The following is a 27,588-nucleotide window of genomic DNA, read 5'->3' on the forward strand; positions in this document are numbered from 1 at the left end:
GTCTATTCATCTTGAAAAAAGTGAAATGCCAGATAGAAAGCATCATGTCGCAACCGATATACCATTCGCCAAATAGCAACACAGCCAGAAAAAAAGGGTGAAGTGTCGTCTCCTCAAATATCTAATCATGTCTAGCACGAATGCCAACATCTAGATCAAGATTCTCGAGGAAAACTTCTTCGCCATCTCTCCAGCCGCACCCAACAATCCATTGTTCTTTCCTTTCGGTACCTATTGAAAATGCATTAGTAAATATTCTCTAGGGCCTGGATAATGTAGAGGCTCTCGCCCAGAAAAACTTACACGTTGACGTTCGCAATCTATCTTGAGTATCATATCCGACCAAAAGTTCCACATTAATGCACCAAGCGAGATGTTCATGAACCCCTTTCCAGACTCAGGAATGACGGATCGAGTATCACCACATACAGATGCAAGTAGACAAATAGCCAATACCACCGCGGCTGCCTCAGCATGCTTGGATGCCGCCACGGAAGTGGCAAGACCAAGCGCTGATAGGGCTACGAGAGTTAAGACCGTGCCGAGGACAGTTGCTGCCGGTGTATTTACTACTTCTATGCCACTCTTCAACAGAGTAGAGGTGTGTCCTGAAGTGTGCAGGCTCAAGCTTGGGCTTGATAGCTGTACAAGCGAAGCACCCTGGGCCTTTTGAACAATTGTCTCAACGCCGTTGTAATCCAAGGAGCCATTGTTGACCTTGCTGGAAGAACCAGATGATGTCCTTGCAGACTTCTTCACAAGTACGAAGCCAGGAGAAGAAACAACGCTGACTTGGCCCGGTACAACTAGATTGGATGATACCGTTGGCGTGCTTTCCACTGCGACCTTGGCTCTTAGACTTGACATTGTCAATCTTGCCGGTAGGTGGGTAGATACACGGTCAGTGCCGACACTTAGTATCTTTCTATCCGAGCTGGCTCCAGCAAAGTTTACAAGGCGAGACGAGACATGATCGCCAGCAAGTCGTACAGCACGACTTGAAGAGGCATCAATAATCGTCGAGTTATTCGATCTTGCAAAGCCGTCACAGTTTTCGTGTGGTTTCACAACAGATACGCCTTCGGCGCGGTCGCTTTCCATCGCCATTTGTGGTACTTCCGGTCGAGATCTAGCCAATGAAGAGAGCGTTGATTCAAAGCTCCATGGGGTTTCTTCATGAGCGGGCATACTACCAGAAGCGAAGCTCTTGAAAGTATTTGTGTCTATCGCGAAGCCGTCGCCGCCATGTGAAATGCTCGGGCCTGAAAGTGGTTGTTCAGTGCCAGCACCGGGAACATGTGACTTGCCATTGTTGGATAGGAGAACCTCCATAACCTGGCGGCCGTGATCATCAATGCGCTTGCGTTCACTTTCTAACGATACTTGGTGTCTGTTGCGTTGGCTATGACTGCGTCCCTTCTTGGTACTGAATGCCGTCTCATGGCCGCTAGCACTTGATTCGGATCGTGGTGATTGTTCAATGCCCGAGTCGACACCCGAACTAGTAGTAAAATCATGTGCATTCTCTGGGCCGGTGCTTACGAAGCCGCTTTCTGAGCCGTGTGATTGGTAAGAACTATCAGTTGGGGAGAGGCCGAATGTCGGAGAGAAGTCATTTAGGATATTTGCGCCACTGGTCTGGGTGTTTGCGGTCGATAATACCGATGAGATGTTGTATGCTTGAGATCTCGCAGCTGAAACATGTACATAACTATCAATCTTGCCTGGATCTTCATTTGTTAAGCCTTGTGGATGAGCTTGTTGAGTATGGGTTGGCGAGAAGTTCGGTATATTGCTAAATGATTCCAAGAAATCTACATCGGGTTGTGGTTGAGTTTGAGATATGTGTTGCGAGTTGACATCTGCGCAACCCAATGGTTGCGTGTTGTGATAACTTAGTACGTGACTAGTGTTATTCAATAGCTGAGGGCTAAAAGATGAGGATTGGTCGTAGATTGGAAAGTCGAATGATATATTATCATTCATCGTTGAGAAACTGGTATCGAAATCAGGGAAGTTTTCGTGATTAGTCATGCTGAAGTCGTTGTATTGAGTATCAAAACCTGGGATAGCCATCTCCGGGTTCCATTGGTTGAGTTCGTCCTCTGGAAAAAGAACAAAATCTTCAATTGAGAATGAATCAATAGGAGGACTGCTTTGTTCAGAACTTTGTGTGGTGTCTCTAGATAATGAAGGTGTTGATGCAGCAGGACTTGGATTTGATTGTGAGGGAGGAGAAGGCCTGCTTGACGTAGATGCTCTAGGAGTGTTTGTATGAGAAGCACGTCTATGAGATGGATCACACTATAGTTCGATTAGCAAAGATTCGGCCGAAGAGTAAAATTGAGTTGCCCACTCTGATCTTCTTTCGCTTGCACTCATCACAAGCTTTAATGATTCTCATCAGATGTGCATGCTCTCTCTGTTCTTTCGTTTTAGTTCCACGGCCAGCGGAATTTGTAACATCGATACCATCCTTAGTCATGATAGAGAAGCCAGGTAGTCTGACTTCTGCAGACTTCTTGGTGGTGTCCCTCTTCGTCTTCTTTGTGACTCGTGACCCCCTAGTGCGATTGGGTGGGGTGCTCATTGAGCTATAAGAAGAGACGGCGAAGGTAGCTGAGGAGGCAGGGCTAGGAGTGAAAATTGGTGGACTCAATCCTGAAGATTGTGATTGAGAAGGACTTTGCCCAAAAGTCCATGGCATAACATCGTATCGACGCACCAGGGAACCAGTGTTGATATCGACGGTTGCATGGTTATAGAAATCGATTGTCACGGTGGAAAGTTTGTCTTGTTTACAAGCATCTCCAACAACGTAAGCATCAATCAATTCCTCAAGCTCTTTTGATCCAAGAGCAGGTTGGAATTGAAGGGGTGCACCCAAGAAGGGTTGGGTAATTGTGAAAGAAGTGTTGAAAGTAGGCATTTGATTTCCTGTAGACATTGTTGATCAATTGACTACTTGCTTGTACAGCCTTATCGATTAGATGATTTGTAAGAGGGGTAGGTAATTGTATTCGTTCCGGGGTGACTCTACTGGCCGTTGAACTCACAGAAGAGAATGAACGACGAGGAGTATTGAATGAACAATTGGAAATGGAAATGGAAATGGAATTAGAATTAGAATTAGTATCGATGAATCTTACGGAAAAGACGACAAGTTTTGGGAGCCTGAAAGGAAAAAACTGTATCTAATATGACATTTTCGAGGTTCATCTCACTCAAAGTAATCAATGCAGGTCGCAATGACTCCAAAGACTCCCTGTCAGTCCACTAAACCTATTCTGTACCGGCGAGTCAATGTGGATCTTGTCAGATCAATACGATTGGGTCCCATAATCGTTGACTAGCACAGCCTTTTCGGCCAACAGAATCAGGAAAAGCGTCATTCTCAATTCCCCATGATTGCCTTCGCGTAACAATCAGACAGGCAGGCAGAACTTTCGAATGGACAGATATGATTGATCAATCGCATTCACACATCACTCATCCGTCACTCATCACAAGTTCCCCTACATGATATCGGAAATTTCGAGGGCGGGCATGCTAGCTAATATATATAGACCTCTCAAGAGTGGCGAACAAATGGATCTAGTTTCATGCAGATCTTGAATATTGTTTTATCATTTGGTAGTATACGGGAAGTGACTCACATTCCGTGCCCGTTCTGCAAATGGAACTGCAATCCTTTGAAACTCTAGATATCTTCTTTAACGTACAAGTAGAGTAGAACAAATAATATATGGGGCAAAGCTGACATCGTTTGACATGCTTCACATCTTTCCTACTCGGTGCATCGTTTCGGAGTGAACAGATGACTCTTTGCTGAATTCATCTTATTGGAGAATTACTCAAGGAGGTCAGATAGGGGGAATGGGGGTTTTAATCGGCTAGATATACGAGACGGGACGGACACACTAATTGTTCAACCCGAAGCCGGATAATTGTTAGGGCTAGACCAATAAAGACCCCGAATCTTCCGATTTCAACGTCAATCATGTTTTGACCTGGCTTCCAAAGCGAAATCTCTATGCTTGATTTGCATATAAATGGCTGTCCAAAAGGCATGCAAGATAATCATGAAAATGGTAAGGTTGCTCACGATTAGTATCATGGAGCGTATGCTTATTTTGTTGAGAAATTGAATCTGGAGGTGTCGAGATCATGAGGGACCAAATCAGTGTTCTGTTTCAGAGAACTGTTTTCCTCGATGCGTCGTATTCAGTGGACCAGATACTTAGCTGGTGTTTTGTAATATGTTATTTGGGACAGACGAGAGGGATCTCGGCTGCAGTTCTGTTGAATTTCTATATCGGTCTTTGAGAACTCACATGTATTCTACGCAAGTGATTAGTCCTACATGGGTATCCTTCAGATGCACATTCGGCAATCTGGAGTTAACGAACCTCACTATTGTACTAGCCAGTAATTTTGTTGCCATATTACGTCCATACATGACATCCCATCCCAAACATCCATCCAAGACCGTATTCTATCCCTCTCTTTACTTCCCCACCCCCCTTTCCACCATAAACATATCGCTTAACCCATCAACATACACATCCAACTCCTTAGTCAAAAATCCATCTCGATTTCAAACAAACCAAAGCAGACTAATCAAAAGCTCCAGCACATCCTCGTCCCAATCTTCTCAAGTTTTGAGCAATCGTCTTCCCTTCTTTTATTCCATAGTCCCAGGGAGAATCAACGAACCCGTCCAGAACTCACACCACCCTTCCTCCATTCATCTCATCTATTCCCCCAAACAACCCCTCACCAAATTTCAAACCTAGAATCCTCTCAAGAGTCAATATTAGGTAAAAACTGCCATTTTCCACTTCATCAAGTATACTCATACCCATCACAAGCAACTCAATAACATCACAATACAAACCCATCCATCCCAATCCTCTCAAGGCCCCCCTATAATCCCCCTCTCATAAAACCCCCCAATCCCTCAAATGGCTATTCCTATCCCTATCTTTATTCAACTTCAACTCCAATTCCAACTCCAATTCCAAATTCTACTTTTCCTATTCTCTCTTTTATCTTCCAATTTATTTTTCTCTTTATCTTCCTATCTATATTCCTATCCATCTTCCTATCCATCTTCCTATCCATCTTCCTATCCATCTTCCTATCTATCTTCCTATCCACCTTCACATCTATCTTCACATCCTCCCTTGCCATTCTCTCTTTCTATCCTTTCTTTTCATACTCCCTTCCTATATTCCCATTCTCCTTTCTATATTCCTATTCATTTCCCCATCTCAAAACTCATATTTATCTTTCTTCTCAAATAAAGATCCCCAATTCCCATCTCTATTCAACTCTAACTCCAATCTTGTAATCTTCCCATCCTTCATTTCATATCCCCATCTTCCCTTCCATTTTCCCTTTCATTTCCCCAATTCAAAACCCACTTTTATCCTTAACACAAATCCTTATTGAAAATCCGCGAATCCTCAAATCCAAATCCCCCAATCCCTCAAAAACTGTCAACTGTCCACCAACCAGCTGAACCAATAAACTCTTATTAAGAATAATCATCTTCACCTCTTCATTTCAAATCCAATTTCCATATCCAATTCTCATATATATCCCTTATATATTCATTCATTTTGTTTATTCATATCTATATATTCTCTCTAAACTCTCTACTCTCTACTCTCTACTCTTTATTTATTATCTACTAAATAATATCTATTCAATAATCAACACCATCTCATCTAATATACCTATTCTATACTCATCCTATCATTCTTAAATATATTCGAATTTCGAATTTCAAACTTCATTCTACAACTCAATATACAACTCAATTCAATCCACAATACACTACTACATTACAACACTTGTACAAGAAACATCAAAATCACAAAATCACAAAATCACAATCTAACATCATAACCATCAAACAAATCCTCAAAACAATAATTTTCAACAATACATATATATTCACCGCACACACACACACACACACAATTCCATTCCAACTCATTCTAATCCATCACATCCTATTCTATTCCTCTTCCTTTCTTCTCTCCCTTCAAATCAATAATCAATGTCATTCAAAGTGCAGATTAATCCGCTCTTTTATTCATACACATAATATGTACTTCACTTCACTTCACTTTCATCCAACTCCTCCTATTTCATACTTTCCCTTTTATCTCCTCTCATCTCAATTTACACCCACTCTTCTCTTTTTCTCCCTTCCCTACCCTACTCATCCCCTTCGCTTCCATTCTCGCTTCGAAACCACCAAGGTACTTTTCTTCATCCCCTATTCCTATTCCCACCTAAAGCTTGTTCTCAAAAGACTCAGAGAAACCCTTCAAAGAAAATTCAATCAGGAAAGTTCAACCAACACTTCACCCACGCCCTAAACGCCCGTCGTCCCGCCGTCTCACGACATGTGTATATTTTGAGCTCCATCCCGTTATATTCCGAACCCAAAACGCTTGATTCACAACCCTCATCCCAAAAATATAGTGGAAAAGCGAAACAAGTAAAACTTCCTCCCTCCGAGCAATGCTACTACAAATGAAAAAATGAAACAAATGAAAATCCCCTCATGCTAAATGCCAGTGCTATGTTTGTGTCGAAACCAACTGTTCCCCTGTTCCTCAACCTCATACATAAATTGTTCTTCAACCCTCCTCACTCATCCAACAACAGCCTCCCCTTCTACCCTTCCACTTCCCTGACCCAACAAGCTCAATTTCGAACTACTTCCCCCCTGTCCGCCTAGTCCTCCCAAACTACCCATTGAATTTCTGTTCTTCTTCTTCGCCTTCACAACGCTCTGAGCATCCTTCTTCTTCGCATCAGCAGACTCTTTCTCCGCTGCTTGTTGTGAACTAAAATCTTTCCATTTGCGCCAACCATCGAAATCGATCAATGCTTGCATGCATCCCCATTCCATAACTTTACGTTCGAGCCAGACGAAGTTAACGGGCTGTTGAAAAGCGTGTTAGTACATCATTGAACAGATCATTTATGTAATCGAATTACAATGGAATAAACAAACCTTTGTCAGGAAATCATTACAACCCGCCGCTAAAGCCTCATGTCTATCACTCTGCAACGAACTAGCCGTCAAAGCTACAATGATAACCGGACTCTTGAATAGTACCGTATTTGGCAATTTATCACCTTCTTCTGGTTCCTCTTCTGCCATCTGTTTCTCGCTAGGTGCACTACTACTTGCACTACTGCTAAAAACTCCAATACTATTGAGTCTCTCCAGTCTGCGGATTTCCTTTGTGGCTTCGAGTCCGGACATGATGGGAAGTTGAATATCCATTAGTACTAAATGGAAACCACCACCTCTCCACTTATTCACGGCTTCACGACCATTCATTGCAGTTTGCCAGCGTACCTTAAGACGTTTCATGAAAGCTTCCAGGAGTTTTAAATTGATAATGTTATCTTCGACAATGAGAACATTGATTGGGGGAACGGCGCCATTGAGCATGCCTGCTGGTAAAGAAGGGTGGTCGACACCAGCCTTCTTTCTAGTTCTTTTCTGTGGCCGGGGAGACGAGACCCTGGGAGGAGGGGTAGCGACTCGTTGTGGTGCAAGTTCCTGGTTTGGAGCAGGTGGTGTTGGGAGTGGTGGAGGAGGGGGAATTGCGGATTTTTCTGAGGCACTTGAGTGAGTTCTTGATCTTGGGCCACGTTGAAATTGCGTACCATTGTTTGTGACAGGGGGTAGACTGTGTCCACTGATAACTGTAGGAGAAGAAGTATGAGTTCGTCCTATCCTTGGCCTCGAGCTATGATGTCTTCTTTGAGCTGATGGAGAAGGTAAGGCCGGTACATGACCAGTTGTAAGTACGGACATAGCGTGTGCTATCAAGGGAGCTGAATTCTGGTTTCCATTAGGGACCGGGACACTGTGCGATAAGCCTGGAGAAGGGACCGGTAGCGGCATAGGTGGGAAGTAATCAGATCCAGCTTCAGTAGGCCGTCCCTCTTCATAATATACCGAATGTCCATTGGGCCTAGGAGATGGCTTTGGTGTTCTTCTAACGGGTACGTCAATTACTAATGCTTCATCCACTGTTTGACCACCGGGAAAATATGCGTCGAGTGTTCGACTCATCGGCTCTTCTGGCCCTAAAACTCTTTCCTGCCTCTGTTGCTCTCTTGGTATAATCCTCAGTGTCACATCCGGCGCATCAAAACTTCTTCCCAACGAATTCGCATATTTCTTCAAAATCATATCTCGCACATCATCGACCAAATCATCCTCATGTATTGTTACCAATGTCGCAGAAGCACCGGGCCTTTTCACCCATATCTTTCGAGTAACCATCGTTGCGCTTATCGTTAAAGCTCCGTGATTGGAAAAATAATCAGCACTGAGGATTCCTCCCGTTGATATGTTGTTGACCTGAGATTGTGCCGGTAATTCTGCTTCTAATAACGTCTTAATTAATTTTGTCTGTTGATGTGGAAGTAAACTTTGTCGTCTAGATAATTCGGGTTTTCGAGGCGTAGGTTGACGAGGAGTATTGTTGGAACTGATAGGGCTTTGTGGTATCGGATTACCCAATTCTACGTCTTTAGGTTCTGGATGCGACTCAACCTGAATTTCATCCTTTGCTATTGCTTCTGCTTCGTCCTCTTCGTCTTCTTCCAACACTCTCGGGATATCTGTATTCGGAGTTGGAAAGTCTGTCGACGTGGAAAAACTATCGTGTTTGTTGTTTTCTTCTTCGATAATTAATTTTGAATTGACGAAAGGTTGATGTTTGAAATTTGGAGTTGATGGTGAAGTTGTCTGTGAACGTGAATGTTGATGAAGTTGTTGTTGCAGATCGCTACTCATACTATTTCCAAAGTTTAACCTTAGTTCGGCGCCAATTCTATCTCCCTGTTGGTGGCCTTCTGTTGCTCCTCCTCCTCCCCCTCCCCCTCCGTCTCCTCCGCCTCCTTCGATACCGATATTATCACTATCATGAACTTCAACCTGAATTATTTCTTCAAACCTTGATGTTTCTTTGGGACTTTGATTATGACTCTCTGCCATGCTACTCCGATTGCCAGAACCTGTACCTGTACCATTCCTCGACGACCCATTTGTTGACCCTCCATATATGGATGTTCGATGTAATCTGAAACTCGCTTTCTCTCGTAAAGTTCGGCTTAACGATTGCTGATTCTTTTCCTCTTCTCCCTCTCGAGAAGGATTCTTTTCCTCATCGTTATTCGCGGACCCTACCGAGGAAGCATGTGAATGTCGTCGTTGAAATTTCGCTCTCAATCGTGTTTTTAAATCTCCTATCGTCATTTGGAATCGTGGAATATGGGTCTTCTTCTCAGGCCTAATAGCCTCTTGAGAAAGTAATGTCGTCGAATCCCTCCGTTTGTTTGTGAGATTGAACCGAATGTTGATCTTTTGTGATGAGTGAAGCTTTCTCGAGAAAGCTATTGGGTGCGTGTGAGGTCGTTGAGGGTTCAAATATAATGCTGTCCAATGATTACATGCGGCATTCGGAAAGTTTTTGGTTGAAGGGTAGAAGGGTAAAAGGGTCGAAGGGTAGGTACAGTAATGGCGTTGATTCCGTGGTTGGTTGCGTTGTGTAGCTACTCGGTATCGCGGGTGTAGTTAATAAAGTTGTCGTAGCAATGTAAATATAAATATCGATGTATTTATTTATTTATTATTATTGGGAAGGGGGGAAAGAGGGAGAGAGGTCCGGATCAAAGCACAAAGCACAAAGCACAAATCAAGAATCAAGAATCAGATACAGACCGAGTGAATATCAGCGACGAATTAAAACGAAATTATAGACCAAGTAGTAATAAATACATATTATATACCTACCTACGTTATTACGTTCACTTACCTATCACCCATTACCTCCTCCTACTGTGTCCATCCCCTTCCCATCTTCGTCATCGTAACTTACCATGCAAATCTCAATATTCCGTACCACCTAATCACCTAATCACCTAATACCTACCTAATAATTAATCACTGCTAATCTCGCCTTTCGCTCACGCCAGCACATTGTCAGAAATCTAATTTCACTGGTCTATGCCCATTTGATTACTCCATAAAAGCAAAAGAACCGAATTGGACCAGCTAGAACATGACCCCCGGCAGAAGAAGAATAAAAAGAAGAAGAAGAAGAAGAAGAAGAAGAAGAAGAAGAAGAAGCAATGGCACATCATTCACCCCGTGCTCTTTTTTCCTTTTTGCCTATTACATTGCAGTTGCTGTTCTCCCAATCCAAAGTCTTTCTCTCTCCTCTTCTTCGCCTCGGTCTCTAGCTACAGACCTACAATTCCCCAACTTTCTTCAAGAGGACTTTCTACTTCCATCTCTCTTCCCATCGAACCCCTCAATCAGCTATCAAACCCTCACCAAGCCCTGCGAGAAACCACAACTAGGATCTATTCCATCCACGCCAGAAAGCGGAAGCATCTTACCTTACTGCACCGCACCGCACCGCATCGCACTACACTAACTAACCCCATAGCTTAGCAGCACGCCCCAACTCTCCTCCCCCAACCCATCCAGCAATCCTCACCCACTCATCCCTCCTCCCAAGCACCACCCAACCATCTAGAACCTCCCTCAACGACGATCCCCCAACGTGGAAGACGCACATCATATCATATCAAACCACTCTCTGATCTCTGCGCCCTATCTCCTAGACACCATATCCCCTTCCTCCTACACCATCTCGAGACTATACCGCCCAACCCTGTGCATACTCCTTCCTACTTCCTACCGAGTACACACCTCCAAAACATCCCTCTAAAAAATCATACGATGTCTCTCTCTCTTTCTCGACTCCCCAGCCACAACCATAACCACATCTCACCTACATCTCTCATTAGATACCCGAGGTACCAAGGTACCCTCATACCGTACCTCCCAAATGCAAATCAATGTTTCACTTACTCACTCACTCACTAACACCCCATCCATCACATCACATCACATCACATCGCATTACATCACATCTCCCCCATACCAATCCCAATCCCAATCCCAATCCACAAACCTACAATCTCCATCTTCACTCATCTTCACTTCGCCCCATATGCACATATAATTGAGTTTTCGTTGGGTACCTACACTTCCATATAAGTACACTTACATACAACCATACGTGCTAAACCCTATTTCGCCATCACATTCCCCATAAAAATTCCATGAACAGTGAAACCGACCGAGTATGCCGCGCAGTATCAAAAATGCAATATCAAAAATGCAGTATCGAATCTATCTGCATAATATCTCGATCTCTGTACCAAACCTACCATATACCCGGTATAGATATATATACAAAAATCCAGAGCTGTAGATCACAACCCCATCTTATGAGTCAATTTATCCATATATATTATTCAGACAAAACTACAAAGAAGTACCTAGGTAGGCACTCAGTCGAAGAATCTAATTCTGAGCGTGACTCTCTCTTCACATCTCCCGAATGCTACTCATTACCAACCATCTTAATTCAATCCAACGCCAATCCTCATAAATTCACTCCATCCAGTTCAGTCCCATTCACACATCAAATTGCATTCACAACAAAAACAGATATTTATAAACATATACCAAATGGTATTCCATTCGCATTGATTTGTCATTTCATTCCATATATATAACCCATCCATATATATCGTACCCAGCCTGATGGCCTGTCCCATATCCTCTTGATCCGTCTCTTTCCCATTTCCCCAACACGCAAACATCCTAATTACAAACCCCTCTCCCATTCATTTCCCTCCCCTGTAAATCCTACAAAAAAAGACAGCCCAATCCCATACCATCCCACGTCATGCCCCGGATCCCAAAAGATATCACAGCAGAACGCTCTTACGCAAGATCCGGACCACAAGCGAGCGAAGGAAATCAATGAAATCTCACACGCACACTACACATAACAAGAAAGGCGAAAGCGCTCATCCCTAATGATTGAAGAGACTTTTAATTCCATTCCATTTCATTCCCGAGATCATCAAAGTCCATCCCACTATTCCATTTGTTGTTTAATTTTTACTCCCTTCTTGATATAGTTTTCCCACCTCGAAACATAACACCCCATGTGTAGGAAACGAAAAGCAAACACCCATACCAGAACCCTCGCAAAAAATCGAACCCCACTTCAAGACCCCCAGATTGTTGTTTCGCCGTAAATGCCATGAGACAAAAACAAAACAGCAAAATCCATGCCCACCCGTTATTACCATTTGAACATCCGAGACAGAAAAAACAGTAACAGACTCCTCCCTTGTTGCCGTTGCGAGATTCAATTAGACTCTCGCAATATGTGCTGAAAGCAAAGCATGATAGCGAGGTGGTGAAAGACTCGCTCCCCTCCGTCCAGAACCTGCCTTCCGATAAATTCTGCAAAGGTTCCATACGCCTGCCATGCCAAGCTTATTATCCATATTCTTTTTGTCCATTCCCTCCCACCACGCGCAAACATATGCAGATATCAATCAATCATACCCCTGTCCTTTCGCGCCTGTTTTCTATGTTCATTCATATTCCCATACCCAATTTATCCCCATACCGAAGCCTGTACACCAAGATTCTTGTTACCCCAAACACCGCTCTTAGATCCCCAGCCTAGACCACTATCAGTCTGTCCTTGTGGGTTGGGGTTTGACGCCGCGGAAGTCGTTCTTGCATCCTTAGATTCAGTAGTTGAATCATTAGCAGCAAAGCCATAGCTTAGTGGAGATGGCAAAGGGGTAGTGGATCGCTTATTTAAAGCTGGATTAGCAGCTTGACCACTAGGTCTAGTGCCAATTGGAGCCACGCCGCTAGCGGGAGCCTTTCCTCCTTGGCGTGGTGGGGATCCACCGGGGGAGGAAGTCGAGGTTCGACTAGACTGTTGAGCAGCAGATTCGAATAAACTAAAGCTGGTAGGGTTGGACGATGGGGAAGATGTGCTGTTAGCACGAGATCGTTGTTGACCTGGAGCCTGTGCTGCTGCGGCGGATTGAGACTCGGTAGCATTCTGCTGATTTGAGTTTTCCGCCTGGCTAGCTTGAGAATTGAAGTGCTCAAAGGCAAGAGGCGAGTGTCCTCTGATAGCACCTGGTGCAGCATTAAGATTTTGCGAGGTGGACCCCTGATTTGTTGGGCGTGGGGTACCATTTTCATCGAAACTGCCATTTTCGGCACTGAAGGCTAGACCTTCTCCATAGAGAGCACTTCGCTGACGGGCAATCAACTCACGACGTTCTTCCTCGCTCATACCGCTACCTGGACTTGCGATGCGGTCTGGTTTGCCTCCCAAGATTTCAGCTGTAACGCCTTATTCCAGTCAGTAAATGTGCATAATAGATCTCAAAGATAAATAACAAAGACAGTTTTTCTTTCAATTTCACACAGGACAGTTGTAGGCGAGATGAAAAGAGTCATGAAAAAAGTCATGTACAAAATTTTGACTGATAAAAACGAACCACTGGGTAAGAGGCGCTGGGTACAGGGTATTTGACAAATAGGACTTTTATACATTGGAAGAGGGTGGCCTACTTCGATTATATTGCTGCTCTTGATGATAGTTGCGCAATTCTCTCTCACGCTGAGCCGCCATTCTCCTCTTCGCCTGCATCACTTGTTCGGCTTCATTTGCGCCTCTCGATGGTTGGTGTCGCTGGTTGGCATAAAAATTCTGCAGATTGGATCCCGAGAAAGACCGAGCATCACCGAAATCGCTAACCGAATGGTGTCGTGGAGGACCAGCAGTCATTCGAGGATCTAATATTAATAGTTAGGGCTGAAGAGTTTTAAGGTGTCCTCTCTGAAGGTGAAGCATACCGAATTGTTCCGGAAAGGTTCTCGAAGGACCAACCATTGGCATGGAATCACGACGACCACCAGCTGGTAGGTTGAACATTTTCCCACTCTTGACTAGGTTGTCAATGGCACGGTCGACCTCTATGGTTGTAAACTCATCAGCTTCTTGATCATGAAATTCCCAGCACATTCATCACCGGGACCATGTATGGAGATGGATCATGCCCATCATAACCCAAGCACCAAAATCCTATCCTGCGCAAGACAAAAAGGCGAATGGACCAATTGCCACAACTAGTGTATTTCATTGAACGTACCCTCGATTTGTGTGCTAAAAGCAGTGGAGTCCTCACGCGGAACAACTGAGCTGGCGCCTGTGACACCTGTTAATTGACACCCTGGCGATAACATCAAGAGTTTCCAGACATACCAGAGCGAGCAGGTGGGGTTTGTTGCTCCCAAGAAGGTTGCCCGGAGGCAGACCATTGCTGATTATCGTAATAAGACATTTTTGGTAGATTGTCAATTCGAATAGATGCTTCGAAAGAACTGAGGGCCAGCAGGGTGCTCGATCTGCGTAAAAGGAACGTATACGACTAAGGTTGTCGTGAGTATGGAATTCTATATAATGGTTTTCTTGCAATTAGTAATGATCGATTGAGGGCAAGTCAATATCCTCCAGATATGAAACTTGGAGGCAAGATCCCTCGAAGATTGGAGCGCATACAAGGAGGAAAAAACGCTTTAAAGTGTGTAGCCGAGGATTGAAAATGATATTGTAATAGCAGCGAAAGCGGCGTGTGGATGTTTTGGAGGAGGGGAAAGAAAAAGCGAAGCCAGAGAAAATTTGTGTCTCATTACCAGATTTTTTTGATTTTTTTTTTTCACGAGGGAAAAAAAGTTCAACTTACCACAGAAATGAAAATCCAGCAACCACAACAACAATGAATGAGACTGAACACCTTGTGGAATAAAGCAACAAGTATTCGTTCGACCAGGAGAAAGGAACAACCAAAACCACTCCGAATGACAAATATTTATATATATGTAATATCGCTGAATAACTTATTCTAATGAATATCGTTATTTCTTTCGTTGGTGTCGAGAGAAAAGGAGTTCGAATAGCGGTCGAAAAGAGGTTCAAAATCGTGTTGTTAGGTAAGTGACGATAATGATGGAGGGAAAGAAAAAAAAAGGATGGAAAGAGATTAATCTTTTTTTTTTTTCCCTGGTGGATGTACGATAGATACTAAGGTAGCAGGTATGTTTAACGGTTAGTAGTAATAATAAGTACTAAGTACCTGGGTAGTCAAATAATGAAATCTGGAATCGTAATCTAGGGTACAAGAGAATACGATATCGTAACTGAATCGAACTGAACTGGGTCGAAGGAAATATAGCCAAGAAGGAATTGATTACAAGTTTACAAACTTTACCACCTTACCACTTTACCACCTTACCACTTTACACACAAGACAATACAACCTTTCCTTGGTCAATTTTTCACACGTTTCCTCTTTCCTTTCGCTTTCCCTTCCCCCTAGTTGGTCAATGAATGAGTCAATATTGTCCCTCCCTCTTCTTTTCTAATCATCTCCCTCCGTAAGAAGAATTTCTATGGTCACTTGATGAGCGGGTGGTTCAATCAAAAATGGCGAATGGTTACCCTTTTCGGTGGGGAGAGCCGGTATGAGGGAATCGAGGATGATCCAATTCTTACTGCTAGCGAAATCTCTTTTTGGTAGATCCGTGAGTTGGGAGTGGTGGAAATCTTGCGATAATTTTATTACTTCGGGTGGTGGTGCAGTAGTGTGTATTTGATGAGGAGTGGATGCGCATCTTGCTGACATGGGAAGGGAAGAGCAGAGGGGAAAGAGAGGAAAGAGAGAGGGCGATGAGAGGTGCGAGATGAATGAGGATGGATTGCTCTTTACCAATAGAAATTAGTTAAAGTCATATTCGATGCAGAGACTCATACCTACAGCATCGTCTTTTCTTCATGGGTTTGTTGAGATGAACATATGAATGGATAGTGACCGTAGCACTGTGTTCCGTTTTTATATATCACTGCTTTCTTGTCGCTAGAGCTCCTCTGTCTATCTCTATACATGCATCTTCTCCCAGCCTGTGTTCGTTGTATAACTGCCGTGTTGAGGATTTGGATAATCGAGCTGTCTCCTCCCACTGCCTCCTGATGTCGCTTTCTACATATTCGTCAGACACTCAAATCGTACAGTCACGGTTCTCTAGCTGTCCCTCTTCCTGGAGACCCATTCACCCCATTCCTTTTCTTCCTAAGTATTATCGTTGTGTCAGTGCTTCCTTCCTAACTATTTGCAGTACTAGTTGTATTTATATTTTAATTCTATATAAAAAGGTACCGAACCACTTCCTAGTATGCAGGCATTCTTCGTAACACAAGAACTATATTAGTTCAGCAGAAAGTATCATATCTACTTTCCTCTTCCATCCTTCATTTCCAACTCATTTCCCTGATTGCGCTCTTGACACCTATCAAACATTGATATCGGTACGCGGTTATGGAGCTTGGTATGGAGATAGGAGAGTCGCATCATCACTCGGGATAACAGGAACTTTGATTTGATTTTGGTCAATGTGCTCAGCAAACGAATCGGATCAAGGCATGAGGGGGGTGGTTATACCAAACTTTGTCCTCTCGTCCCTCTTTCCATGAAGATGGGTTTGTACAGGAAAAGCCGTTGATAAGGGTCATTATGACCTAGCTTGATCATCTATTTTCATGTGTAAGGCTGATTTTCATTTCTTCAGGATTAATGGTGGTGACAGTGTATCACTCACTTGGCTCATCATGAGATATAACTTCGATTCAGCCTCATGGTTAAGTCTTGGTCGGAAGTTCTAGATGTTGTTCCATCTCTTCCCAAGTTCTCAGACATTCATCCCATTTATCCCTCAAATTGATGAAACCGTCCTCGGAGCTTCAATATTGATTGATGATTGATCGATTGATGCTAACACACCTCCCTCGTCAATCTTTACTACTCGGCCCTAATCTTTTCTAAAATGACCTCCACAAATCTACACGGACTATCCAAACCCTCAAAGTGTATCAAATTCGTTATTTGGCGATAGCTTCTTTCGCTACACCCCACATTCATCTTTTGGTCTCCTCCACTATTCTCTGGGTCTCTAAGAGTTTCCACTGTTCTATCGAACAAGTTTCCTCAATGGAACACACCTAGAGCCTCCGACCGTACGATAACCCGCCAAAGTGTGCACGTTATGTCTTTGATTTCACACAGTCCCAAAGTATAATTCTGAACCCTTTGGAGTTTGACTGACAAACCATGTTTATCAAAGGAAATGCTCGTCTCTTACCTTCTGTTCTTCATCAAGCACCTGGCGATTGTATCCATCGAATCAACTCAATCGCTCCACCACCAATTCCAACGGACGTGCAACCAACAGGGGGACTCCAATTTCGCTGAGCGCGATATGCGGATAATCCTTGCATGATTTGTTTTCTAGATGTCGGTGATCAAGCCACAGGCGACAACCTTTGAATAAGTCTCGGGTTATCTGGATGAAGTTGTCTAGTTCCGAGGTTTCTCGTGGGGTTCATAAGAGAGAAAGAGAGATGAAGATCTCATTCATCAATTTTACCCCTATCCGCAATGGGTTGAATATGATTTTTCATGGCGAGACAAAGTCTTCGCGTACGGGTCGGTATTGACGGATGAGTTGAAAATCCTTTAGTGAGAAGGTCTTGCTTGATATGTCGAATACTTACAGGGAGTCATTCACTCCTTCAATATATAATCTTCCAAAAAGAATAAAAATATCTTGTTCCTTATCGCACCCACGCACTACACGCACTACACTCCTTTTACAAGGATGCTCACCCTATCTATCTTGCTGCTGCTTTATTATTCGCACAACTCCGAACACTTTTCTTACATGCATCCTATCCTCAAAGTTCAACAGCCGAGTCGAAATCTAGAGAAATAGCAAAGCACAGACAAGAGGAAAGATGCAGAAATTTATACTAACTACCGATATTGCAAAACATGTTCTTGAGAAACAGTTCTTCTATTGAATATGACCAATCTATTGCTACAATACTGGAAGTTCAATCATTCTAGAGTAAAACATTTCCAATGCCGGTAAGCCCGGTTGAATATTGCGTCTAATAAAAGCATCACCTGGCAATCATACCTTCCCACAGGTATTGGAAATTCCCGCTGAAAACTGAAAGCATAGAAGGGGGACAAACAACAAAATCTGTAAGGTGGCCCAACCAAACTGCAGTATATATGCATCCCACACCTGGGCCATCAATGATCAATCACACCCAACTCGATACCGGTTTCTCAATGCAGTGCACGCCACGCATCTGCAGATTGTAAGACCTTCCAAGTGCACCCCACCATTGGTCAAGATGGGTTGGTGTGGTTTGTTGTACTATGTAGGGAAACTTTGATACAACATCCCCCTCATTCACTCGGCTCTTCCCACAGGAAATCGTAGTCACACTTTTGCATTCATGTAAAACGCTATTTCTAACCCGTCACTTTGGGATGAAATAGGCTACAAGTACTAGAGCTTTCGAATTCCCGATTTCATGTGCAATCGGTGATGAGTGAAGATACGTACTTTGCAACTTGCTACACTCAGGATACTTTCAGAAGAAGGGAACAATTCGAGCTTATATACTGTATCAGATGCGAGAGCTTCATGTACAAAGGCGAGAGAAGTCAAGATGGCAATGTGTCTCTCAAATGATCATTCCATCATCCAGATCTGAATCCAATAACGAGGTTTCGATATTGATTCCGCATTGCCTCCCAGTGAGGTATATATTTTGGATTCTTGACTCGATGCACATTATCCACATTCGTCTCCCACCAGTTCATGACTTCTTATCGTCACGAGGGAATACAAATCTGCACTTATCGGATTATTACCCCACCATGAATTCAACCACCTAGTGGGGTTTGCGAGTGGTGAATTCATCATCATCGTGATGTGTGGATATCTTGCTTTGAAGTTGATGTGAGGTTCCTGAGATGCTTGGATTCTGCTAGAAGGTACGTTATCGAGCATCATATCCTTTCTTCCCCCCTTCCTAGCGGAGTTACTATCTCTCGTGTATTGACGAATCTCTTACTTTTCTCACTCTTCTCTATCTTTCTGGGTTTTAGGGAGCTTTCACTCACGAACCCAAACCACAAACCATATCGATACTATGACGGTGCCGGACGACCATATCAAGGAACCCCAAATACATAGATTCACAACTTCCAGAAACTACACACAATCTAGCGACATTCAAGGATGAAGTTGTCTACAAAGTTCAACGAGGCTCAAAGTTAGACAATCGAAATGTGCACAGATGTTAAATCTGAAGATGTATCTTACCTTTTTTATCATCCGGCCTCTCTCCCCTTCCCTTCCCTTTCTTTTCCTTCCCCTCCCTTGAGATCGTCAACCATCTCATCTCACCTCACCTCACCTCGTCTTATCATCTACTCATCGCCATTTCTATTCATTATCTCCTCTCTTTTTCTCTCTTTCTTCTCTCCTTTACACTTCCAGATTCCTTCTCCCTCCTTTTCAACTACAACCAGTACTCACTACTCATTCACTCCTCTCAACTCTCCTCTCAACTCCTCTCCTACTTAAACCCACCCACCCACCATTTCCCCATTCACGAACTTCACTTCCCTATCTATTATCCGTCTGTCTGTGTGCGCAGAAAGCGATGAAGAGAGAGAATACTAGATGTGTACATAAATCATATCTTTCACTTATTTCCAAGAAATAAAATCAAACAAAAGAAATATAATCAGCACTAGTACTGTCAAAAAATAAGAGTTCATGAAATTCCAATCATGTATAACTTAATATTTAATAAACCACTACTATACGGAATCTACATATACATATATAAGAGTTCTAAAACCTACTTACTATACGTCGTAACGTTTTATAATATAATCTTTATGAAACTTATATTTTCTCATAGAAACTAAAATATAAGATAATTATTTCAATTAATTATATATTAATTTAAAACTTTCAAGATCCATAATTTAAATATATCGAAATCTCAAAAAATATTCACTTTATTTTTCAATATTTTCGTTGAAGGTTTAAATAATCTTTTAATCAAGAAAGCTTAGAATTTTTAACTATTAATGTTTTTCTCATATAATAAATTGATAATTTTTTTTCGAAAATTCTAAGAAATTTAACTTCAATCCTTATCAAAAGCTATTAAAAGAAGCTATTATAAGAATATTCAAATATAAAATATCTTATTTTATTAATAATATCAATAATTTCATATCTATATTTTATTTTTTTATTTTTTTTATTTTTGTTAGTTCGAGAAGAATAGAGAAGATATAGTGCTTATAGTATTCGTAGGTCCTAAATGTCTATATTATATTCTGTTTAAAGAGCTAGCTAAGTTACAGGAAGTTATAGGTCTTATATAGACGCTATAAGAAGAGCTAGTCTCTTCTACTTTTACTTAGAGCTACTATATTCTGTATTCGCTTATAACTATAATATATAGAAGAACTTGATTATATCGAATTGAAATTTTCGATTAATGAAATTCGATATAAAGAAGATTCCGGTATAAAAAATGATGATTCAAGCTTTCTAATTAAAATCTATATTCGATTTCAGTTTTAAACTTTGATATTTTTAAGAAAATATTATATAATAATAGTCTTTCAAGCTTACTCATTTAAAATATAGCTTATTTAGTCAGATTGATTACTAAAATTTATATCGGATTTATAAAAAAAGTATTTGGTATTCTAGTATATTTAAAAATCCAGTATCATCATATAAAAAGTGTTCAAATGAGGAAATTATTCGAGTATATTTGAGATTCCGATATATCTCAGTCCGGTATAGTTAAGTTTTCCTATAGTAGCTAATGAATTAAAGCTATTCACTAGATTCTAATGATTAATATTCATATAAATTTCATTTAAGAATATAAAATAGTATAGTATAGTATAATTAAATAAACTAGAATATGTAACGAACTTAATAAACGTTTAAAGATCAACCTTAGAATTAAAAGCTATAGAGCTAAAGAAAGTATACTATAGAGTTATATATACGATCGGCTTGAAGCTGTTACGGGAGCTGCCTCTAGGTCACATGGAAGTGGCTAGAGATCTCTCGAGGTGGTTTAAATTAGACTTCAAGTAGGAATTCAATAAGGTTGTAATTAATTGTAATTCTTGTAATTATAATAATTAAACTAATAATTATTCTTAAGTATAAAGCTTTATATTATAATAAAACCTATTCCCTTATATAGACCTTCGTTTTTGTCTGAATAGTCTGAATAGACTGTCTATTCTATCTATCTATAAATAGCCTGGATAGCTTACCTATCCTATCTATTCATTATGTAACACTTGCCCTATGATTTATATGATACTACTGCTTATCTAACCTATGCTTATTAGATAATTTATAACCACTATCCCTTCTATACCTATTGTAGGATAGGTGCTAACAAAAGATAGGTACCTATCTTTTAATTATTACTTATTGATTTGATTACCGCTATCTTTAGTTACTCTTTAATTCAATTATTCCTACAATACTGTTTTCATAGGTTTCAATACTAAGGCCTTAGGTTTATCTTATAATCCATATTACAGTGCGGGTACCTCCGTAACAGAAGCTTAGTATTGTACTTAGCTCGATCGGACGCGATCACGTGTATATTGTGACAGAATATTAATTTCAATATTATCTTATATAATAGATAATATACTATTAATTATAATTAAAGAAATAATAACCCTTTAATACAGAGTGTATATTATTAAAGTAATAATATTTCAATATTATTATATTTATTATTTCGATTTTATTCAATTATTTAGTTTTATAATATAGTTTTATTCTTTATATTAATAAAATGGTTTAATAGGCTCTAATATATTATATTCTATATTAATAGAGTAATCTAATAAAAGAAAAGGAAATGAGAGATATTAGGCTTTAAAAAGAAATTATATATTATTGATATATTATAAAAGAAGATAAATATAAGACTTATAAATAATAGATTAGAGGTTATAATAGAATTCCTAAAGAACTTGAAATACTAAAGAATAAAGACAATCCTCTAAGAGGAATATAACATTATAATTAATTATTGCTTTTATAATATTTTGAAAGGAATTAAATAGAAAAAAAGAACTATTATAATAGAATAAAAAGTATAAGGTTTTTATAAATATATTGAGGGATTTAATAAAAGGAAGGTTTTTGAATATAATAGATCTATAATATAGACAATTCGAAGAATTTGAAAGGATTACTTAGGAGATTGTCTATAGGTTTTAATAGGGAAGTTTAGAAGGGGATGGGTTTTTATTTCTTTTTCCCATCTACCTTATTTAATTAGAATCATATACAGGCGCATCGTATAATCTTAGTACAGCTATATAGATCGAATCGATTATGAATTTACTACTACTACTATAATTATATACTTTCTTTATTAACTAATAGAATTTTCAAAAAACTTCTTATATAAAACCTAATTTTTTAAAATTCTAAAAATCTAATTCTTTTTTCAAAAATCTAATTATTATTAAAGTTATTAAAGAGAAAGAGTTTTTATAATATAAAGTATAACAATTTCGAGCTAAAATAAATTATTTAAAAAGAAACCCTAAATATCATATATATTCTATTTTTATTACGATTTTTCATAATTTCTTTTCAAAAAACAATAATTAATTATTAAAATATAAATATTAAGAGAATCTTGATTTTAGTATATTTTTAAAAGTAGTCTATATACTGATATAGTCTATATATTAATAAACTACGTTAATAGTATTTAATTGCTAATTATTTGAGAAATTAAATAATTAAAGATATAGAAATTACATGTACTAATTTCTAGACCTTAATTCTTTGAAATTAAGATCTAAAATAATACTTTTTAAAGTTGATTTTAATTTTTATATTATTTCTTTAATGTTATTTATAAGGATTTGAAATCTCAATATAGAATACTTTGATATATTTTATGTCTATCAAAAATAAATTGAATAAAATAATTATATTGATTTTATTAATATTGAATTTCGAAAACGCTAAATAATTATAACTTTAGGAGATATTTTTATTGAAAATTAAGTTTCATATTTATTTATAACGATATCGAGTATTTATTTATTATTATCTATCTATTTATTTATTATTATCTATCTATTTATTTATTTATTCATCTATCTATCTATTTATCTATCTATTTATCTATCTATTTATCTATCTATTTATCTATCTATTTATCTATCTCTCTATTTGTTTATCTTCTATCTATCTTTAATCTTAAAGCTTAGAGCTCGTTCGAATCGTTTTTTTAATTTATTAATAAAATAATATATTGACTAATAATTTAGTCTAAATTTGTAAATATAGGTTCGGAATTTATAGCCTATAAAATGTAAAGTAATAATATATTAACAAATACTAGTTAAAGCTATATTACAGATTTAACGAGGCTGTTATATAAATTTTCAAATCTTATAGACTTACATTTCGTAGCTTTTTATAGTCGAACATAGCGTTCGATAAAACACTTTTTTTATAATTTTGTTAGAAACATAAATTGTTGAGCTATATTAGCGTTCGGTAAATACTCATTTAGGTCTATATTGTTAATAAATATAGCTCTACATCGCCTAAAAAATGTAACACTTTGTCGTAGAAGAACTACAAGAGCAGGATACAATTTATCCTTAGAATCTACAACTATAGAATCAAGAGCAAAGCGTTTATGGAGCGTATCTATATACTAGCTATATACACGTGATCGTGCACATGCGCGCATACGCATGTGAGCGATTGTAATTGCGATTGAGGCCGATCCGTGACAGAAAATCGATTCGAACGAGCTCTTAATACTTAAGAATTAATAGTTTTTCAAATATATACATAGCGTAGTTTATCAGTGGGTCGGCTATATCAATAGATCAGTCATTTTTATCTCGAATTATTACTTCAAAACTATATTATTCAATAATAATTAAATCAATTAATTAAAATTATTAAAAATCTAATAATTTAGGATCTATTATATTATTTTAATAGATTCTTATATTATAATCTATCTTTCTATATTTATTATAATATTAATTAGAAAATACTTTTCTATTAGAATTTCCCTCTTTTTAATATTTATTATATTAAATCTAAATATTAATCTTTTACTAAGATAATATATTAAAAGCCTTTTATTTAATAAACATTTCTTCTTAATATAATTAGATTTTTTTAATATATTAACGTGATTTATTAGTATGTAAGTCATATCAATATACAAATCATTTTCATTTCAATTTACTTTTTTCTTTTTCAATATATGTTTTTATCAATAATTTATAATGAATTTAAATAATCAAAAAGCCTATATACTCCTTATTATTGAAGCTATTCAAAAAAACAAAAAAACAAGTATTCAAAAAATTGTAAAGATATATAATATTTTGAATATAATATTACAATATAGAATTAATAATATTACTTTTTGTTTTAAATATTAACCTAAATCTTATAATCTTTTAGAATTAAAAGAGAATATTATTTCTAAATATATAATTAATATAAATATAAAAGGATTTTCATTTAAATTGAAAAATATAAAAGATATAATAAATTATATTTTTAAATTGAGAAGTGTATGTTACGGAGGTACCCGCACCGCAACATGGATTATAAGATAAACCTAAGGCCTTGGTGTTGGGACCTACGAAAACAGCACTGTAGGGACAGTTGAATTAAAGGGTAACTAAAGATAGCGGTAACCGAATAAATAAGCAGTGATTAAAAGATAGGTACCTATCTTTTATTGGCACCTACCCCACAGTAGGCACAGGTTGCACAACGGTTACAGATTAGCTAGTAAGCACAGGTTAAATAAGCGGTAGCCTTACCAGGTCACGAGGACAAGTGTCACGTGAAGGAAAGTCGATTCGACTTGTCGACTCGAGTAGTCGAGTAGACTTGACGATTCGATCAAAGTACGAAGGTCTATATAAGGGAATGGGTTTCATTACAATGTAGAGCTTCGTGCTCAAGAACAATCATTAGTTTCATTACTATAGTTACGAGAATTGCAACCAGTTACAACCTTATTGAATTCCTACTTGAAGTCTAGTCTAAACCACCTCGAGAGATCTCTAGCCACTTCCACGTGACCCTAGAGGCAGCTCCCGTAACAGTGTAAAGTGTATTGAGAAGTTTTAGATGTATTAATTTGTAAAGTATTAAATCGAATTAAAAATATATTTTAATTATATTTATAACTTTTAAAAGGCTTTTTGTAAAGATTCTAAATTTATTAAGAAATGATTTCGATTAGTTTCGAATATATAAGCAAAACATAGTATTCTCGATTATAATTTCTATAATTTTAATGAAATAAGCTTTATAATGAGTATAATATACCCCGGAATAATGATAATTAATATTGAACAAAATGATAGAAGTAAGATAATACAATTAGGTAATAGAGAATGGACTATAGTGATTATATATGATAATAGAGAAGATGAAATTAAATTTTTATTTTTAGTAGTTCAAGAATAGGTTTATCTTTTCAATTAGTATATTGAAATCGATTTTCCTATGAATTAGATTATTAAATCTAGATTTAATAGATGAATAAATAATGAGATGGGTTTAGAATGATTGAAATATTTTGATAAGTATATTAAGAATCAAAGAAAGGGTAAATATTAAATGTTGATGTTAGATAGAGATAAAAGTTATAAATCAAAAGCTTTTTAAGTATATTATAAAAAGAATAATATTATATATTTATATTTATTATTGTATTTAAGCTATTTAATTCAATTATTTGATATAGATTGTTTTAGTAATTTGAAATGTTTATATAATGATCAAATTAATGGATTTATTAAGGTATATATCAGTTATATCTTAAAAATTGAATTCTTTATAGTTTTTAAAGCTATATATAAAGAATCAATTATCTTTTAGGATATAAAATTAAGATTTCGAGGAATAGGTTTAATATTATTTAATCCTGAAATTGTATTTTCAAAGTTAGATATTTGAATTTGTACATCTATTCTTTCCTCTTTCGATTTAGATTAATGAATCTTTTAAATTTCTTACAATTTAATTAAAGCTTTTTCTTAATCAACTTTAATGAAATCTTGAATAACCTGATATCAATCAAACTTCTTTATATTTATATTTGAGATTATATTAGTTTTAATTAAAGGTATAAAAAGATTAGCTTATAAGAATATACTTTTAAATATAAAGATTCGTATATTTCGAGTAATGAATAAGGTATTAAGTAAATATTGATGTGTGAAAAAAATCTAATTATATTAAGAAGGAGTATTTATTGAATAAAAAGCTTTTGATATATTATTTTAGTAAAAGATTGATATTTAAATTCAATGTAATAAATGTTAAAAAGAAAGGAATTTTAATAGAGAAGTATCTTCTAATTAATGTTGTAGTAAATATAAAAAGATTGGATATAATATAAAAACTTATTAAGATAATATAATAAATCCTAAATTATTATAATTTTTATAATTTTAATTAATTAATTTAATGGTTGTTGAATAATATGAGTTTGAAAGAATGAATTGAGATGAAAGTAATCTGTATATTGATATAACCTGTACACTAATAAATCACGTTAATATTTATTTAATATTTCATTTACTATTTAAAGTATATAATTCTTTATATTTAAAAATATATTTTTATAAGCTAATTTTTTTATATCTTTAATTAAAATTAATACAATTTCAAATATAAATATAAAAAAGCTTATTTAATAATAAGTTATTTAAAATTTAATTAATATTAATTAAAAAAAGCTTCAATTGGATTATAAAAAGTTTAAAAGATTTATTAATTTAGATCAAAAGAAAGGGGAGTAAATATACAAATTTAAATATTTAATTTCGAGAATATAGTTTTAGGATTGAATAGAATTAAATTTGTTTTTTAGAATTTTGATTTTATATTCTGAAAAATAATTAATTTCTTATATACAATTTTAAAAGCTATAAAGAATTCAATCTTCAAAATATAATTAATATATACTTTAATAAATCCATCAATTTAATTACTATATGAATATTTTAGATTACTAAAATAATTAATATCAAATAATTAAATTAAATAACTTAAATATAATAATAAATATAAATATATAATATTGTTTTCTTTATAATATATTTGAAAAGCTATTAATTTATAGTTTTTATATCTATTCAGTACTAATATTCGATATTTTTTTTTTCAATTCTTAATATATTTATTAAAGTATTTCAACCATTTTAAATCTATCTCATTATTTATTTACCTATTAAATATAGATTTGATAATTCATTTTATAGAAAGATTGATTTCGATATATCAATTAAAGAAATAAATCTATTCCTAAATCATTAAAAATAAAGGAATAGTTTTACCCTTTTCATTTTCATATATTATTATTATAATCTATTCTTGATTGCCTAACTATATAGATTTACTTCTATTATATTTTTTAATACTAATAACAACCATTACTATATATATAATTTCTATTATAAAGCTTGTTTTATCGGAATTATAGAAATCTTTATTTAAAATATTATATTTCATTTATATATTCATAACTAATTAAAACTACTTTTCAATAAACTTAAAATCCTTGTAAAAAGCTTTTTGAAAATTATAAATATAATTAAAACATATCTTTAATTCAATTCAATATTTTACAAATC

The 27,588-nt window shown here is 37.0% G+C and overlaps 3 protein-coding genes across 3 annotated transcripts; all 3 read right to left on the reverse strand.

Annotated features, from left to right (window-relative positions):
* Positions 1-150: 150 nt before the first annotated feature.
* EAF01_003549 (uncharacterized protein) lies at positions 151-2,947 on the reverse strand (the record flags this gene model as incomplete). The annotated part of the gene is made up of 3 exons (XM_038911803.1): positions 151-231; positions 304-2,304; positions 2,357-2,947. The coding sequence occupies 3 exons, from the start codon at positions 2,945-2,947 to the stop codon at positions 151-153; spliced, it is 2,673 nt and encodes an 890-aa protein (XP_038773038.1).
* A 3,723-nt stretch (positions 2,948-6,670) lies between these two features.
* Positions 6,671-9,304, reverse strand: EAF01_003550 (uncharacterized protein; the record flags this gene model as incomplete). Its single annotated transcript, XM_038911804.1, has 2 exons — positions 6,671-6,964; positions 7,037-9,304. The coding sequence occupies 2 exons, from the start codon at positions 9,302-9,304 to the stop codon at positions 6,671-6,673; spliced, it is 2,562 nt and encodes an 853-aa protein (XP_038773039.1).
* Positions 9,305-12,539: 3,235 nt separating this feature from the next.
* EAF01_003551 (uncharacterized protein) lies at positions 12,540-14,295 on the reverse strand (the record flags this gene model as incomplete). Its single annotated transcript, XM_038911805.1, has 5 exons — positions 12,540-13,300; positions 13,523-13,747; positions 13,808-13,927; positions 14,104-14,160; positions 14,217-14,295. 5 exons carry the CDS (start codon positions 14,293-14,295, stop codon positions 12,540-12,542), a joined length of 1,242 nt encoding a protein of 413 aa, XP_038773040.1.
* Between the last annotated feature and the right edge of the window lie 13,293 nt (positions 14,296-27,588).

The sequence above is a fragment of the Botrytis porri genome, assembly GCF_014898465.1.
Source record: "Botrytis porri strain MUCL 3234 chromosome Unknown BPOR_004, whole genome shotgun sequence".
In the NCBI taxonomy this organism is placed as follows: domain Eukaryota; kingdom Fungi; phylum Ascomycota; class Leotiomycetes; order Helotiales; family Sclerotiniaceae; genus Botrytis; species Botrytis porri.